Here is an 18,748-nt window from a genome sequence, read left to right on the forward strand (position 1 = left end):
CACAAGTTCCACAACACAAGAAGCCAAAAACAGCAGATAGGAAATAGATGCAGATTGAAACTGTGACGCTTCAAGTAACGAGTACCTGCTGATCACTTGCACTGCAGTAAGTAGATCACATTCCATTTTCTGTTTCAAAGCCTCAGTGCCAGAGTTCTTCCTGTTATCTACACTTGCACACTTGTAGTTTGTGTGCAGTTTTTTGTTTCTGAGCTGCAGTGTGGTCTTATTAGATAACAGCTCTTGCTCAGACATCGTCTCTCATCCACTGACGGTTGATTGCAAATATATGGTGAGTGAATGCTTTAATCCACTGAATTTTAAAACTTTTATTTTCTGCAACATCACTGAATTTCATACAACGAACCGAGCTAGTAGGTTTACAAACTGATGGGTCTTGGTCTTGAGCTACAGCAAGTAATGCATTGTAATTGTCTCATAATTCTTGACTTGAGTTCACCTTTTCTAATACCCACACCCTGAAAAGGGCATGATTCCTGTGTTCGTCCTGGAGGTTTCCCGTCTCTTGTGGCCACAGTGTATTAATGCTGTTGAACAAAACCTTTAAGTCACCTCTTCATTATGAAAGTGTTTCTGTCATTTATATATTTTTTGTTTTGTTGGTGTGCCTTTATTACTTGTGCTGTGTCTTTGTTATCAATTTGATGTGTAATTAATGTAGTTAGTAGACATGTAGTAACACCCAGTTACAATTGTTACTGGGTGATTCAGTTTGAAACTTTATTTTTATTGACATTGTTTTGACACACTGGTTTTTAGCATTAGATGGGTTGACACAGCCAGCATTTAAGCATCCGAAGGAAGCTGCATACGAGAGTCTGAGGTTTGGTTTTTAGCTTCCGTTGTACGTGCTGACTTGAAAGCATGCAGACCTAACAAGAAGACACTTGCCATATACTTTTTTTCTTACAGTTCACTTTTGTGTTTGCAGTAGTTTTGGGTTTAGCTTGAAGCCCAACATCATAATGCACAGCTTTAGGTTTACTGCCATTAAAACAATTGTAAGACTCCAAAAGACATCTGTGCAGACTGGAAATGTTGAGGTGCATTGCATGGCTGCTTGGCAGCTTTTAAACGAATGGCTCTAATGTTACTAGCAATCTCATTTCAGTTACTGGTCCCATATGTGATGATGATAAAATGCAAGATCATATATTCCATTGAGACAGACATATCATATTACTAGTGCATCACCTCACCTCACCCACTGAGTAGAATTAAAAGTTTGAATAACCCCTTTCAGTCAAATAACTCACAAATAGATTTAACCAATATTTATTATAGATTGAGAATACAAGTGTGCATATAATATTTTATCTTGGTGTTCTCCCTGCTCGGCACAATTACACACCATCATTAAACATTAAGAACAGGGAGATAGATATACAATAACAACCCCCCCATGTATTAACTGAATATATGATGCTTTCGGGTGTGCCAGTACAGTACAGTACAGTACAGTAGAGGGACCGCCACATGGTAACTGTCATTTCTTAAAATCGGACTCTGAATAAAACAAAGAATCCTAAATGGATAAAAAGTGAGTGCTGGATGGTATTCCTTTCTATAGACTCTGACAAAAAAAACAACACTATGACTCAGACATATTGGTCGGATCGGTGTGGGATTAAAATCTGCCTGAGATTCAAGGCAACTGCAATCACTGACAGTAACAAAGTCTTGAATATATTGACCTGTCAAATAGTACTCTGATCTTTCTTCATCATCACCATCCATTATTCTTTACCATATACAACTGTATCTTTATATGTGTTACAGGCATAGGGTGAGGAGGCTCAGATAGGAATACATCAAGGTAGGAATCATTCCACTCTCCTATGGAGAGGGACTCCCATTACGATTCGTTCCTGGACCGAAGTAAGTGCATTACATGGCAGGCAGATTGCTATGTGGACCTCCAATCTACATCCTGCTGTTCAACAAAGGAGGAAATGGAAGGTATCGTAAAGGTCACTTTATCTTATTGAAGAAGCCCTGACTCATGTCCTGTCTTCACTACTCTTCCTCCTACCATAGCGTTTCAAGAAAATAAATTCAGTATAGATCACCCGCTTACTTAAGAAAACAGATTTTCTGTCACCTGGCAATTTGCCAAGTTTGAACTTGAATTAGTGTAAATCCAACATTTGACAGAAAGGAATCTCAGCTTTCGATGTGCTGCAAAAGCTATCATTATTGTGTCCACTGTCCAGTGACTTGGATCGACTTCTGAGTTTCTACTCTTTTCTCTTTTGGCTCAGACACTGGCTGGATCCACAAGCATCAGCAGCAGTTTCAGCGCTTTATTACAACCACATTCCTGGAGGGCGCGCTAGCCCACATGAGAATGCTGGATCTGCTGAGTGTAGCTGAGGAGACCCGCATCCTTGCCCCTGGCCAGTTGCACGAGCGAGTTGACATGTTCACCACCATCCTTACCAGCAAGGACCCTCAAAGCTCAGATGCTCTTCGAGCCTATATAGAGAATTCCAACTCTGTGATATCCCAGCTCATCACAAAACATGGTAATGGACCTGTAGTTTAACTGTATATAAATGTAAAATTAATTCTGTATGAGGGTGAACAATCATTTGCTTTCTGTACGTGGCACAGATATTAAAAACAGTCACACCTTACTCATTTCCCCATCCCTGTATGATCGACATGAGTCCATTTGTCTTTTGTTTTCAGACCCCATGGTGAAGGAACACAAGGAGGTGCTTTTACAGCAGTACAGCCAACACAAAGCTAGGGAGTCCATCAGTCACCCCAGCCTGAATGTCTCTTTCCGAGCCTTGCTTCTGGTTGATGGGCCTTCTGACCTCCAACAGAAGGAACATGATCTCATGCAGGTGGCAGCCACTCAAGGCGGTACACTGCAGTGGAGAAGTCTCATTCGACAGCTTGGTCTTTTAAAATTGTTTGACCCTCTGACACGGGTCAGTTTGCCTCCTAGGGTCTCCATGACAGTGGGTGTGGCAGGGATTGGCAAAAGTACCTTGGTTCGACACTTTATCAGGCAGTGGGGCCAAGGGTCTATTTGCACAGATGTGAGCTTTGTCCTGCCTTTCCAATTCTGGGAGCTTAACTGTTTGGATAAGATTTCAGCTGAGAGGCTGATCAAGCTAGCCTTTCCTCATTTACCAGACCCTAGTCTGGTTTTGAGCGGCTCTTGTCGGGTGTTGCTAATATTCGATGGCCTAGATGAATTCCGTTGTCGTTTGAATTTCTCTGATGCAGCACCCTGCACTGACCCCACGGAAGAGGTGTCCATTGATGACCTGGTCACCAACATCATCCAGGGGAATCTGCTGTCGGAGGCTACAGTATGGGTGACTTCCAGGCCGACAATGGCTTCACTAATCCCCGGAGGATTGGTTGACCGGGTGACTGAGATCCCAGGCTTTAGCCCAAAGGATATCCATACCTTCCTAAACCACTACATGTTGGAAAGGGATTTTGCCGATAAAATATGGGAACACTTAGAGTCCCATAAGACCTTAATGTTGATGTCTTATGTGCCAAGAATTTGTCAGCTGGTAACCGATACTTTGAGGTACCTCATGCAGACAGCCACCCAGGAAGGCCTCCCAAGGACATGTACAGAACTATATGGCAACTTCTGTGCCATGATGGCAGAAGTAGGTGAACCAAGAGGCAGGGGACCTGTAAAGGTAGATCATCTCCATGGAAGTAATCGAAAGCTGCTAGGGAGTCTCGGACGGATGGCATTCTATGGGCTCCTCAAGCACAAGTACACATTTAGTGAGCAGGACCTCAAGACCTATGGAGTAGATCTATCGACCCAGAGCAGTCTTGGTGCTGGAATCCTTATTCACGAGGAGTCCATCATCTGCACAGTCTACCGGTTTACGCATTTGACCATACAGGAGTTCCTGGCAGCTACTTTCTACCATGACTCCTCTAAGCGGGCCATTTTTGACATGTTCTCAGAGAGTGCAATGTCTTGGCCCAAGATCGGATTCCAGAACCACTTCAGGAGCGCCTTACAACACTCTCAGCAAGACGATGCTGGGCATTTGGATTTGTTTGTGCGTTTCCTGACAGGACTGCTGTGCCCAGAGGCTGCAAAACCTCTTGCAGGGCTGTTGGCACTTGGGAAAGACGATGGTAGCCAGAAGGCATGGGCGGCAGGGTTTCTGCATGGTCTCTTGGCACATGGGAGCGCTGTGGTTTCCTTGCGTGCCGTTAATCTAGCCTACTGTCTGCAGGAGCTGCAGCATGTAGAACTGCTGAGGAGTGTAGAGGAAGATCTACGTGCTGGCAGCCTGGGTGGGAAGTTGACACATGCCCATTGTGTCGTGTTGGCCTATCTACTGCATGTGTCCACAGAGTGCAGAGAAGAGGTCAATCTAACAGCTTGTTTGACCTACACTACTGTTAAATGTCTGCTCCCACAGCTGCTGTACTGCAGCTGTCTAAGGTTAGAGCCTCAATTAATAAAGCATTCTCTTATAACATGACATTTTGAGCATTCACAGGATGAAAACGTTTTATTTTTGAGGGCCCTCCTATGCCCAGCTTTGTGTGTTTGTGTGAACACAAACATTGGCTTGTGATTGGCTGATCACCCCATACCGATTATTTGATTGGTTGAGCAAATTACATATTGAGGATAAAAGTGAGGGCAGAAACGCCAACAGTGATTGGCCGGAATGACTTTTGTGATGATTTGATTGGCTGAGCACGGAATGTGATGTGATGTATGATGATAAGAGTGCCCCTCACTTCACACAAGTGTGATTATTCTTACAACATACAGTTCATTTATAAATGTCCATCATTATTAACATTGGTGTCGTTTTGTTGATCTCTATATTCAGTCCATTTCTCCCATTTTTCAATGAATAGTTCCTCTTGTAGTCTCAATACATGAGTTAGTTTCTCCATTACAAATATCTCCTCCAACACAAGTGTGATTTTTAATCCCCCCCTAATACAGAAATTTTGCGATTGTTATTCATCTATAGAAAATCTTATTCAGTATTGAAAACAATTGTTTTTCAGACTAGAGAATAATCACTTCAAAGATGATGTCATGGAACTGCTGGGAAGCTTGCTGAGTTCCAAAGACTGCCATATCCAGAAGTTGAGGTCAGTTCACGCTTGCATCGATACAGAGCGTTGTATTCATTCTATGCATTCATTCATCATTTGAAGGAAATGATATAACACTAAAAGCACATCCATTTCCAATCAAATCCAATCAAGTTGTTCTTTTGATTTAGTAGCAGCCTAAACCATAATCCTATAAATAAACCACAAACCTATCATTTCCTTTATCCTACCAGTCTTGCAGAGAATAAGATCAGTAACAGAGGTGCCAAAGCCCTCAGCCGTGCTCTCTTGGTTAACAGGACCCTAACCACACTAGAGTGAGTAGGATACTAGTACTGTATGTCTGATGCTATACTACTGTGATTGCCATTATTATTATAAACCACAGTGCTTTCCTCACTTAATTTAGTAGTTTCAGTTGTTATTTTACCATTCATGTAGCCAAATAACCATATTTTTGTGTTGTAGTGTCCATAGCAACAACATTGGTTCAAAGGGAGTTAGGTTTCTGGCAGAAGCCCTCAAAATGAACCAAGTCCTGCTGTCAATCAAGTAAGTGAAATGTTTTGTGACAGGATTGAGCAACATCAGCTGCTTGCACAATACCAGAATAGCATTTTCTGTCACTGGCCCAATTTGGTGCGTTCACTGCATTGTGCATCAGATCTTTTGTAGCAGATCATACATACTATATATACTTTATTTTACTTTTGAATGTAGGAAATGTTACTATCTGAACTATTGTTTGGGAAACTGGACATGGGCAACTAATAAATCACTATTTAGTGTTAGATGTGTTATGCCTCATTATTGTCATTGCATGCCAGCTTCCAGAACAACTCCATAGAGGACGAGGGTGCTCGGGCTCTGGCTGAGTTGCTGCAGATCAACCGCAAGCTTGTTTTGCTGAAGTAAGTTACAACTAAAGCAACTGAAATTTTGTGTGTGTGTGTGTGTGTGTGTGTGTGTGTGTGTGCGTGCGTGTGTGCGCGTGCGTGTGTGTGTGTGAGAGAGAGAAAGAGAGTGAGGCACACACACTCTCATACATTATGAGAGTTTAATTTAAGTTTATAAGAACTGAGTTGTGTATCTTACATATTGTGTCTGATACTGGGTTTATTGCACATGTTGCAAATGTGCAAGTCAAGTAGGCCTATAGTACACACATATGGAGTTGCAATTGTATGAATGTGTCTTTCTCACATTCTTACATTTCTGTCTATGATTTCCCTGTGATTATTCCAGTGTTCAGAAGAATTCAATTGGAGCGGATGGAGCCAAATGGATTGCTGATGCGCTGAAAATCAACCGGACTCTTACAGAACTGATGTATCCGTAACATATCCGTATATATTTCATATATCTAATTAAAATTACATTTAACATCAAATTAAATAGCACAGACCAGCAATGCAGCACCATTAGTATAAATGTGCTATAATATATAATACATAACAGTATAACATACTGTTATACTAAAAATCTGAAAAACACAGCCCTACGGGCCCTACGGGCCGCCAATTCAATATCACTGCTATACACTCCCTACATACAGTATGCTTGTACTGTACATGTACAGGTATAGTGAAGCTGCAGTTGAAAGGAGCTTCCTTGGTTACCATGGGCATTTGTTCACTGTACCATATTATAGTACTGTAAGTAGCATACTCATACAAATATGAGACCCCAGCAGTTCCAAGAGACTAACCACATTTATTTTTCATGTCACTAGCCTCTGCAGCAACCAGCTGGGGGACAAAGGAGCAGTTGCCCTGGCCCAGAGTCTGGAAGTCAACCACACACTTATCTCTCTGAAGTCAGTACACTTCATCTTCAATCAATAAAACACCATGCATCACATACTGTACAATCTACAACAGTGGTTTTCAACCCTTATATCAAGGTCCATTATTTATTTGGCATTTGAGCCACAGACCACCATTTGATGAGATTTTGCCTCTCAGACCAACAATTCCATGCTGTATTGATGTTGGTACCATAGGAAAGATAACAGGCAAACATTGATCAAAATAACAATTCTTCTACATTCTCTAATTGTGTAGACTTCTTAAATTTAGTAATGCAGATGTTTAACAATAATTGGACCTCAAAGGGTTCATTTAGTTTCATTTTACGCTCTTAAGAGTTAAAGATCTATAAGGGTCCATTTGGTTACCAACTCTCTATCATTTAGCTGGGGACCACCTGGAACCTCCTCAAGGTTGTCATGGACCACTGGTGGTCCCCGGACCACTGGTTGAAAACCACTGATCTAAAAGGTTTTGACTTGCATTGTTTGTTGGTCATACAGTGTTGATAACCGGTCATTTGCTGCTGTGTCTTAAAGCCTGATTTATGCTCAGCAACAGTGTCATGTGATGAAATTCTAGACAAACAGAATTTACATTTCAACTGAAAATAGTGTCACTTTTTCATACATGTTCCCTTGTTGGATTTTGGTCTGCTGCCAGCCTTCAGAGTAACTCCATTAGTAACAAGGGGATGACGGCTTTAACCCAGGCACTGAAGCTGAACCACGGCCTTGTTACCTTAAAGTGAGTAACCCCTCCATATCATGCTGCTCTCAACATCATGTTGACTTCTCTGTAATCTCCCCATGGCAGCATCTTCCATCTTCAAAAGAAGCCATAAAACATTGATGACAGTATTTTAGAGCATGCTGAATGCCAGGACTGTTTTATAATAAAACATTTTAGGTTGTTTTTTGTTGTTGTTGCTTTAATTAGATGCAGTGTAGAGAAACTGGAAGCTGTGGGGAACTACGGTCTCCCCAGTCTCTGGCCGGAATCGAAAAAGAAAATGTATTGGGTTCAAATGGTTAATTATCTGTACATGTGAGTTAGTGCGCTGGAGATAATGTGTGAGGCTAAAATGTCTTGACCCGAGGCGGAGGTCGAACAGGAGAGAGTTAACCTCCTGTTCTTCTCCACTTCATTTGTGTCCCTTTGTTGTTAGCCTGCGGGAGAACTCCATCGGGGTGGAGGGGGCGAAGGAAATGGCCCATGCCCTCCGAGAGAACAGCACTCTAAGGAACCTGGAGTGAGTCAAACGCATGCACCATGCAGAGATAGGGCAACAAGTGTACATACTACACACTGTACACTGTACACACACATGCTCCATCCAGAGTATACCAGTCAAGGCTCAAGGCTAGCTAATGTGGTGTTGAAGATCAATGGGAACACTGACTATAAAAATCACACCTGTGTGAAGTGAGGGGCACTCTTATCATCTTACAACATGATGATGTAAAACAAACATTGAACTAAAAACAAACATTAAACCTGTATATAACTCTATGCTTCTTTAGACCAGTGTTTCTCTCAAATGTCTAATGGTGGTTTTATGGTTATTTAGCACAAACGGCAAAATCCAGGTAAACACTGTTGTATAGAGCAGCTGTGGGAGTATACAGCAGCTGCATGTCTCACAGTGCAGTGACATTCTGTGATTATTTGCCTTAATCATATTAAAAAAACTAACATTTTTGGCCAGCTAGGGCAGGAGGTATTAGGGGTACAGACTTTAGTTTAAACATACAACTCCCCCCCCCCCATTTATTTTACGTTATGTTTAATGATAAAACATTGATTAATTGTGTGAACCTGCCAAAAACTTGACTAGCACGAGTCTGTTATTTCATGAAATAAACACTTATTACTTACTTGTGTGTTGCTTTGTTCCAGTCTAACAGCAAACCTGTTGCATGATGAAGGTGTGAAAGCTATTGCTGAAGCAGTAAAGGTCAATCGAGCTCTCACCTCTTTACAGTGAGTTAATTTTTTTAACTTTGTTTGTTTCGTTTTTTTTGCACATTAACAATGTAACAGTTTCGTCATATTTAGTTCATAGAGCGTGCTATAGAGGGGAAAGGGATGTATGCCTTCACAATGAAGGAACCACAAAAGAATAAAAGCAACAAATGAACAAGGGAAAAATGTAAACAAATTCCAGCACCAAACATAAAACAAAGAATAAATACAAAAACAATGACGACACACGTGCACATGTATGTGCGCACACACAAGCACATGCACGCACACGCAATTTAATGTACAGTGTTTCTCTTCTTGCCAGTCTACAGTGGAATTTCATCAAGTCCACTGCCACCAAAGCGTTGGCTCATGCACTGATGTCCAATTCCACAATTCAACTCCTGGAGTAAGAAACTCAACATTAATCCATTGCAGCATTATACATTACTTCTATAGTCTTCACATCTTTTTGTCTTTGCCTTGGCCTGTATCCCATTTTCATTATTCTGTGAAAGTGGCAGCTGACAGTGGACATTTTAGATTACCTGTTAGAGAATGATATTGATGTGAAAAACTCAATATGGTTGACGGAGTTGTTCTCTGTCTGTGCATGTCCATATGTGCTGCAGTTTACAAGAGAATGCAATCGGAGATGAAGGAGTTATTTTTCTTGCTGAGGCCCTGAAGACCAACACAACTCTGTGCACTTTATGGTTAGTGGCACTTTTACATACAAATGACTGTAAACAATAGGTTGACCAAAAGCGATAGAAAATCTGATCATTGCAACATGTTAGGGTTCTCCTTTTTCGTACAGTACATTTTTTATCAATGGTTTGTGAATGTGCATGACTATATGTATATGTTTATGTGTGTGTGTTATGCATCATCTCTCTAGTCTCCAGGGTGTCTCAGCAGGGGGAACTGGAGCCATTGCAATGGCAGAAGCTCTGATGTGCAACAAAGCCCTGCATACATTAGAGTAAGTTCATATCTGTGACTCTGCTTATTAACTCTTTTGGTCACATGACCTTTGTCCATGCTCATTATGTGGCCAAACTGGCCATATTTCCTTGTCTTAGAACCCCTCTTTGTAAACCTCAGACAATGCAACGGCATTAACATCCCATTCAGTACAACAAATGACTGTATATCAAGAAGAACAAGGAAGCCCTTAGCTTACGCTTAGTTCAGGCACACTTGTATCGAGCCAATGATAAGCTTGTGTAGATTGGTCATCAGTCAGCGTCACCTTGCTGCTGAAAGTGCTCACTGTTTGACATGCCACATGTCAAACATTGATGAAATTGATGAAACTCGGCCACTATAGATAGACACATGTTTGCTGTGGATGGTTTGGTAGAAACCGTAGAATTGATGGTTGAGGAGACATTGGAGTTTATCTGGGTACAAAGAAAATTAAATAGAGCCGAAAACATCAACTATCAATGGTTCACAGAATGGTTTGGTCACGTACAAACAACGGTGAGGCACACCAGCAGCACCTTACATGTTTTGAGCAACAGCAACTCATCTTTCTCCTTAACAATTTTCTCCCAGGCAATCACTTCCTTGACAACACTTACATTTGTCTGCCGTAAGAAATCACTAGTGAGAATGGCAGAGTATCAGCTGCCACATTCTAGCAGTTTGTCTATAATTATTGCGATTGCACAAGGGAAATTGACCAGAAAATGAAACTGCATTTCCTCCCCAATGTTACATTATTTTGGCCCTAATATCACGTTGTGTCCACTGTGTTTCAGCCTGCGAGGAAACTGTGTAGGGATGGAGGGGGCCAAGGCCCTGGCCAATGCGTTGAAACACAATAGAAGCCTCAAATCTTTGAAGTGAGTGGATCACATAGCAGAGCACTGTGTGTGCCATTTGGTAATATTGATTATTGATCAGTAAAGTAAATAAGAAATAATATTTTTTGACTGATATATTAACAGGATAATTGTCTTGCATGTGATGACAGGAGTGGTCTCTGTGTGTGTATATTTATGAGTGTTAATCTGTTGTATTTAGTCTACAGGAGAACTCTCTGGGTATGGATGGAGCCATATTCATTGCCACAGCCTTGAAAGGAAACCACCAGCTGACATACATAAAGTGAGTCCTCCACCTCTTCACATGCACCCTTGCTGTATTGACTGTTGAGTAGGTTACATGTAATGTGTCATATGTGCGTTACCATTTTGCTAATGCCAAAATCAACCCTGTAGCTTGCAGGGAAATGCCATTGGACAATCTGGGGCAAAGGTGATATCTGATGCCATCAGGACCAACTCTCCTGACTGTGTGGTGGATATCTGAAACAGAGATTGACAATATAGCTCCCATATCGTCATCCTTCTATCATGAAGGTCATTGTACTGAAATAACGTGTGACAGTTCATTCAGTTGGAATGAATTCATTCCACTTAAAAGAAGAATTGTAATCCACCTTGGCTACTTGTGATGTGTGCCTATGCTAATGTTGACAGGAATATAACATCATAAAATGCATTGTTGTAAATGCATTAAATGAGTTATTAGATATTTACTTTACAATATATATATTGTGGACCTACACTGGATAAATCTCTGTGATATGTGTTATTTATAGTTTCAAATCACTAATCAATAATCGGAACGGTAATGTACACAGTAATTACAGTATTCATGCAAATGTATTTTCATAATAAACCCACCTCTATCTACCAGTTGATATGCTACTGTAATTGATAGTGAGTCCACTTTTACGAGTACAGTGAATTTTGAATCTAAGTATGCAGGTTTAACAATAACTTGTTGTAGTGGGTCTTTATATGACAATTGTAATGTTTGTACAGTACTGTATGCACAAGGGTTCACTTTTAATGCTATAGCAATAAAACCTCCTTATGTCATAAAACACGTTTTGATTTCTTTGATGCAGAGCATGAGCAGTGACAGTCAGTCCTGGACACATTGCATGGGCGATTCATCTGAAGTGGATAGTGGTTAGGCTAAATGTTCTTTTCAAATTACCTAACACTTTGATTTAACATTCCAACACCCAGTTCTTGGCTAATGTATGATATTTATATAAAAACGCATTTTACAGGTTCTAACTTCTAACTGCTTTTCTTTCACCCTTCTTTTGTCCTCGACAGCCCCACCACAATGCTAAACATTCAGCTCAATATGCAAGTAACCTTTATGGCATTCTTCTCTTGCTCATTCTTGTATGCTTTACTGAGACGTTGATAGGTTAAAGTTAATAACATTTTAATCTATGCATAGTTTGTAGGAACAAAAGCATGAAAATAGCCTATACGTATCTACCAGGCTTCAGATAATAAAGCATTACATTTGGTCAGTTCATGTGATGTATTCATACTGTTGCCATAGTGACCGCCAGTAATGGAGGCAGAGATGAGGCCACTTTGGCTTCCTTTATCTTTTTGAGTGAGAACCTGCAAAGTGTTTTTAAGGTCCTTTTAAAGTCGCACTGGATGCCATCGACGTAGCAACATTTTTGAGGGGCCCTCCTATGTTCAGCTATTAGTGTTGATTTTCGTCTTACACAAACATTAAATTCCCATTGACAATGAATGGAGAATTTACGTCATGTGTCTGTGCACATAGACATGTTACGTCATGATGATAAGAGCGCCCCTCACTTTTCATGTGACCTCCAATGACACAAAGGAGACTTTGAATAAGTAGTTTTTATTGGGCAAAATATATCGCCTTATATAAATTAGCAAAAGGGGGAATAAAACAGTGTTGTGCAATCTGTATACAAAAATGGACCCTTTACATTTATCTGTTCTTTGAGACATCATCCTAGTGTATTGAAATAAACAGTAACACTGTATCTCTGAAAGGAAACAATGTTGTGGCCTGTATGAATAGTTTATTATGAGCTGAAACAGTGAGGCAGACTTGAGTTTGTGTATGCAAGTGTGTGAAAGAGAAAGGAGCACATGCATTTGTGATGCATGTCTACCAGTCCATACATGTCCATTCAGAAGTCATTATCACTCTCCTCCAACAGCTGGGGTCTAAGGGTCCCTCTAGGAGGTCGGGTGACCTTCGATGCCGATCCCTCCAGGCTGTCATTTTCATCCTCCAGGTCTTCGTTCTCCTCCTCCTCCTCCTCTTCATCATCTTCGTCATCCTCGTCCACGTCAATTTCACTGTCCTCCGTCTGTAAGAGCGATCACGCAGATAACAGGTACTTAAATAACCACCGCAAATAGGTCTGAGACGCCCAATACTGGACTGTAGCTACAGTAGCTAGCAAACACGGCATACTTGCATGCGCATTGGTGCCATGCATTGAAAATGGCGAATCTACAAGCTCATAACACATCCATTGTGCGCTTGTAAATCTACGATTTTCACTGTGTGACACCACGTGCAACAAAGTACTGTTATATCAAGAAGGCACTTTAAAGTATTTTGGTGTGGGAGCTTGGGTGGGATGTACACAAACAAAAGGATGTGGTAAACTGGCATCTACTGGAAGGAACTACTGCCCCCTACATCCCAGAGCTACACAAACCTTTCCTTTCCTTCGTGTGTGGGGACGAGGGAATGAGCTTCTGGAGGCAGACATGGTTGGCTTTTGAAATGCATAAGGAGAGGGAAAGGTTGCATAATTGAAATGAGTCAGAGACAGAAACTGAGAAAATGAAGTGAAGGAAGTTGAAGAAACAATTGGTGCAGTGCAGAGAAGCAATTTTGAAAAAGTATAAAATTATATCAAAATGAAAAAGGATCAAATGGAAATAGAGTAGCTGTTAAAAAAAAGGATGATTAAATCTGAAAGAAAGTTAGCATCAGAGAGAAGACTACCATTCTGGACTCTCAGGGAAAGCTGTTTTGCTTATGTATCCAACGGCACACAAGTGAACTTCAGTGCAGCATTCTGACACGAGCTGTTTGGATGTGTGTTTGTGATGCCATGGCTATAGTACTTACCTCTTCGCTATCACCACCTTGCATGTTACCGATGGATCGAGTACCACCTCGACCTGTGGAGTAAACAGTATAGAGGTCCGAATTTAAGAAAATATTAATTATTTACTACTTTAATGGGGGAAACAATATATATATATATTTATTCTTACTTTTACCTGCCACAGTGGCGTGTTGGGTGGGCCGTGGTTTCGCAGGCCTGTGGTCCTCCATGTCACTGTCTGAGCCTTCATCTTCTGGGATATCCATGTCAGAGTCAGAGTCTTTCACTGCAGAGAATAAGATCAGTGGTTCTCAAAGTGGGGTCCGGAGACCCCCAGAGGTCCTTGAGGGGGTTCCAGGGGGTCCCCAGCAATAGTAGTTAATAACATCACACTCAGTTGAACCGTGTGTGTGTGTGTGTGTGTGTGTGTGTGTGTGTGTGTGTGTGTGTCTCTTACCACCATTCTTCATCATCCTCCTCTCCTCCTCCTGTACTTTCTGCTGCATCTGTCTCAGAGTATTCTCCGTTTCCTGTAAAGGAGTAGTTGGTTCTCAAACCTTTTCATGGCAAGGACCCCAAAACACTAGGTTACCAAAACGCACGCTTGCACGCACACACCTCAAAGCGCTCCTGCTCTAGTCTGTGGTAGTCGTCCAACTGAGACTCCAGGAAGCTGAGGTTCCTGAACTTCTCCACATAGGTCTCATACTGTTTCTGAAGCTCCTCCTCAATCTTTTCATACTCGTCCATGAAAGCCGGCCTGGGAGATATTGAAATACAAAGAAATACAAAGATTCCAGCATGATGATCACCTTTTGTCATACAATTAAATCAGACATTGTATTGTTATTTATACAGATGCATTTGACCCATATATCTTCTGCAAGACAGTAATTTTACAACTGCCTAGGGGGCAGCGGTGTGACCTCACCTAACACTCTGCAGTGTCTGAAGCCTCTTTTTGTTTCTTTCCAGCTCCTGTTTCCTCTTCTCGATCTTAGCCTCCAGGTTGGTCTCGTCGGAAGCTACGTTGTTCAGCATGTCTTTGGTCTTCTCCACACTTTCCTGCACCAGGAACACATGGATAAGTGAATGAGAGAGAAGGAAACCTGCAAGACTCGGGAAACTTTCGATACAATGCAGAGTGCAGACCACTCTGTTCGGTTATCTAGCTTATTGAGTCAGTTCATTTAGAAATTTTAGAGGCACACTAATAATCCTACGAATCATAGTCCGATATAGGCAGTTACTGTAGTCATGTAACCAGGCAGCATAGTGCGATAAGCTTAATTGTATAAAAGCTATTATTGGATTGAGAATGAGATGCCATTTAACACAGCTAGAATTTAGCCAAATCTTTCAAATCATTCAGTACTATTTAACCGATCCCTTTGTTGTTTTTTAATGCATCCGTTGTCATAGAAAACAATGATCATGGATGCAGAAAAATGGTTAACATGGTGGCAGGCAATAATATTTTTGGGAGGAAACTCATTTCAAAGACCTGGCCATATGAAACTAAAGCGATGACAAATGCAGAACAATCAGGCAGGACATTCTTGGAGTGGAATCCATTTGTGACCTAATCACGTAAACTGGTTTAGATTATTTTTCCCATTATCACATTACTAGAATACAAGTAAGTAAGTGCATACTGTATATACATAAAGGTACTGAGAAATTATAGAAATAAATAAAAAGCTTTTATCCAGCATGTGTAAAACATACCAGAACCTCCTTAATGCCTGCTCTCAGGGCCTTCTCGGTCTCATTGATCTCTAGAGGTCTGGCGATGGCAGCAGTTCTCATTTCCTGGAGGAGACGGAAGACAGACAGATTACAAAAAGATTAGGTTTACCCATTAATCAATCTGTGCCAACTTCGAGATATCTCGTGAATATACTGTAGTCTGATCGCTAGAACACTGCCGCGATCGGATGTAGATGTTGCTATGTATATACAGTAGCAACATCACACACAATATATATATGTATATATATTTTGTGTGTGTGTGTGTTGCATAGCTCACTCGCAGGTCTACTTCCTTTCCCAGAAGGTCATAGAGGGATGCTCCAGTGGTTGTGATCTCTGAGGCCAGCTGGCGAGCTGTTTTAAGGTCTGCAACCTGAAGGAAGAGACAGGCGTGTTTAACATTTATATTATATCCTACATTCTCCCATTGTGATTGGCTGAGAGACATTCAGATGAGTCTCAATATCTACCGCTAACAGCACTCTATTGTTATTATTATTGCAATACATTATAAGATCATGTCTGCCACCTTCAGTTCTTCACTCATGAAACTATGCTTCAAACTAAATTAAATGAAACCCACTTGTACTGGGTGGGGATGACTGATTAAGTAGTATTGAGAGGAGACGAGATGACAATACTCTTCTAGCTTACCCGAGATCCCAGGTCAAACTTGAACTTGCTGTTGTCATCCTCCAATCGGTCTCCTGAGGCCATCTCTTTGGTCTTCATAGCGCTGTAGAGCACTGAAGTGATCTTCAGCATCTCTTTCACTGCATAGCCATCAGCCTGATAGAGACGCTTGGTGTTCAGCTTGATATGAGCTTTAGTTGCCTGCAATCAGGTGACAGAAAAGCCTTAAATTACAGCAATTTGCAACACTAGATGTTTTTAATAATGGGATGAATCTAGAGTTAATACCCTCCTCCATTGATCCAAATTGCATTTCCGATCTGCTTGTATTAAACAATGTTTAACCAACTTCACCAACTTTATGAGCTACTTTTTGTCAAGAAATTCTGTGCTGTGATATTTTGTGTTTGGAAGTACTCGTTTTTATTAAAACAGATCAAAACAGATGGTACACAGGTCCGTTCAGTGATTTCGACGAGCGCTTCCGAACTCCAACACTTTTCTTAGCAAAATTTCTTAGCAGAAAGTAGCTCATAATAACATAATGTCTACGGTGGAGTTTTATGAAACAAACGCTTTGTAGATTGAAATAGGATAATTCAAGCTTTCCCTACAGCTGCAATATTGGTGACTCACCGATATTGCAGTTTAACGTTGTTTAATACAAGCAGATCGGAAATGCAATTTGGATCAATGGGATGTCAATGTAAGGTATTGCAACTCTAGATTCATCCGATTATTTAAAAAAATCTATTGTTGCAAATTGCGGCTAAAGATACAGTACTTCTTCATAAAACAAAAAGAGATATTACACAGCTTACACTATTTTCAACTACAATGATATAGACAGTTATAATAGAGATGCTAGCTGCAGTCTTGGCCCTGCTAATATCATCTGACATATATGGTTATGTTGAGGCATCAATGACATCACCATGAACTGTGCCACAGCCTTGATGAAGAATATTCTGTCTGACTCCGTGTCCACATCACTGGGAATGTCCATTTGGGGCTCATACCTACATGTTCAGACAATGAAAGATTACTGTATGTGGCTTCAATTGAACAATCTTTAAAGTAATAGCCTACTTAATGCCTGTGTTGTAGCTCAAAACAGCATACCTCTTTACCAACCACAACAGTATTTCTGCTACCAGAGTAAAGTTAGGTGTTCTGAAGTTTTCCATAGATATCAGGCGAGGATAGCCCAAGGCCCTCATCATTTCTGTGAAATCTGACAAGAGAAAATGAACTCATATATGGTGGCAGCCTTGATGACCAATATGTTACGGAACAAGTTTTTTTCAAGGTAAGCAAACTGTTCAAAACCGTGCAAATTGAAATATGACGTTTAAAATGATCATGACAGTGAATTGTACTTACTTCTTAAGTCTCTGAAGGACATAATAATCCTGGCACTTCGGGGTACACACTTATCTTAATATGAATTTAGATGAGGATGTGTGTCTTATTGTTCTAGGTAGACAGGCAGATTATTTCCCAATAAAACAATATACGAATTAACGTAAATAATGATTAATGACCCAATTTAAAGAAAATAGTTAGCTAGCTAGCTAACTCTCGGTTAAATGCTCTAAATGCGACAACAATGTAATCACAACGTATGGAAGGAGAAAGCGGACACACATTTTAACCTCATAACACATGAAGGTGTAATTAATATCTGGTTTCTTAAAAAGGTAGAAATGTTTGCTGTCGCTCAGTTAGCCGTTAGCTAACCCAGCTCTCACAGGTTGTGATTGTGTATTGGAATTTGTCGCTATGGAAGCCAGTACTACGGAAAGTCAAAGCAGACAAACTGTACTTTAACGATAACAAACAGTAGAACCTCAAGTTTACGTCTAGAAAATAATGATGATGATGATGATGGTGATAATTATTATTACTACTATTGTAATTGTTATTACCGTATACCTAATAATGTATTTTTTGTAGGCTACAGCGTTGTATATAGCGTTTTTCGGAAAACCAACGGAAAAACGCCGCTAAAAATCCAAAAAATACGCAGCAGTGTGCAGGGACCAGTGTTAATATTTATTAGCTGCCTGTTATTATTATTATAATAATTATTATTATTATTATTGTCGTTATTATTTTGTTACATTACATTAAACATGAATCATTCATCATCCACACATCATCATCCAAGGGGCAGGCTATCATCATCATCACCATTCACCACCCACCTTATAGGCTATATATTAATCTGCTACAGCCAAGTATAGGCTACAGTAGCCTCGATCACACTTGCCAAATCGGAATATGGAGAAGCCTTTCTCTGAGGTAGGCTAAAATTATTTTATAATCCTTTTGCATAGAAGTTGACATTGTGGTTATACACTTCAGAAATCAGCTATTGTATTTTAACACATTTGAAATTAAGGACATCTACTGTAATTAGTAAACCCAAAATGTTGCATGTTCATGCCATTGAAATAAAATGTATCATTTTGATTAACCTAGTCACTGCAATTTATCCTAGACCTTGCCCAATATTGAAATGTAATAAAGATCGTAACTACAAAATAGG

The 18,748-nt window shown here is 40.5% G+C and overlaps 2 protein-coding genes across 4 annotated transcripts; one reads left to right on the forward strand and one right to left on the reverse strand.

Moving 5' to 3' along the window:
- Positions 1 to 170: 170 nt before the first annotated feature.
- nlrc3 (NLR family, CARD domain containing 3) lies at positions 171 to 11,612 on the forward strand. 2 transcript variants are annotated; one of them, XM_083786697.1, is made up of 19 exons: positions 171 to 292; positions 1,801 to 1,991; positions 2,283 to 2,546; positions 2,713 to 4,465; positions 5,050 to 5,136; positions 5,334 to 5,417; positions 5,569 to 5,652; positions 5,928 to 6,011; positions 6,346 to 6,429; positions 6,833 to 6,916; positions 7,572 to 7,655; positions 8,077 to 8,160; positions 8,808 to 8,891; positions 9,199 to 9,282; positions 9,506 to 9,589; positions 9,775 to 9,858; positions 10,643 to 10,726; positions 10,908 to 10,991; positions 11,105 to 11,612. In XM_083786697.1, exons 2-19 carry the CDS (start codon positions 1,913 to 1,915, stop codon positions 11,193 to 11,195), a joined length of 3,366 nt encoding a protein of 1,121 aa, XP_083642823.1. In that variant the 5' UTR covers positions 171 to 292; positions 1,801 to 1,912; the 3' UTR covers positions 11,196 to 11,612. The 2 variants fall into 2 exon arrangements, with proteins under 2 accessions (XP_083642823.1, XP_083642822.1); XM_083786696.1 differs by having other exon boundaries at positions 1,801 to 1,980.
- Positions 11,613 to 12,565: 953 nt separating this feature from the next.
- Positions 12,566 to 17,961, reverse strand: cluap1 (clusterin associated protein 1). Of its 2 annotated transcripts, none has more exons than XM_083788099.1 (12): positions 17,581 to 17,961; positions 17,320 to 17,431; positions 17,132 to 17,216; positions 16,219 to 16,398; positions 15,842 to 15,937; positions 15,541 to 15,624; positions 14,744 to 14,877; positions 14,431 to 14,572; positions 14,270 to 14,342; positions 13,988 to 14,098; positions 13,833 to 13,885; positions 12,566 to 13,056 (listed from the first exon to the last, which is right to left on the reverse strand). In XM_083788099.1, exons 1-12 carry the CDS (start codon positions 17,600 to 17,602, stop codon positions 12,874 to 12,876), a joined length of 1,275 nt encoding a protein of 424 aa, XP_083644225.1. In that variant the 5' UTR covers positions 17,603 to 17,961; the 3' UTR covers positions 12,566 to 12,873. The 2 variants fall into 2 exon arrangements, with proteins under 2 accessions (XP_083644225.1, XP_083644224.1); XM_083788098.1 differs by having other exon boundaries at positions 13,982 to 14,098.
- Between the last annotated feature and the right edge of the window lie 787 nt (positions 17,962 to 18,748).

Source organism: Protomyctophum parallelum, assembly GCF_964188405.1.
Source record: "Protomyctophum parallelum genome assembly, chromosome: 17".
Classification (NCBI taxonomy): domain Eukaryota; kingdom Metazoa; phylum Chordata; class Actinopteri; order Myctophiformes; family Myctophidae; genus Protomyctophum; species Protomyctophum parallelum.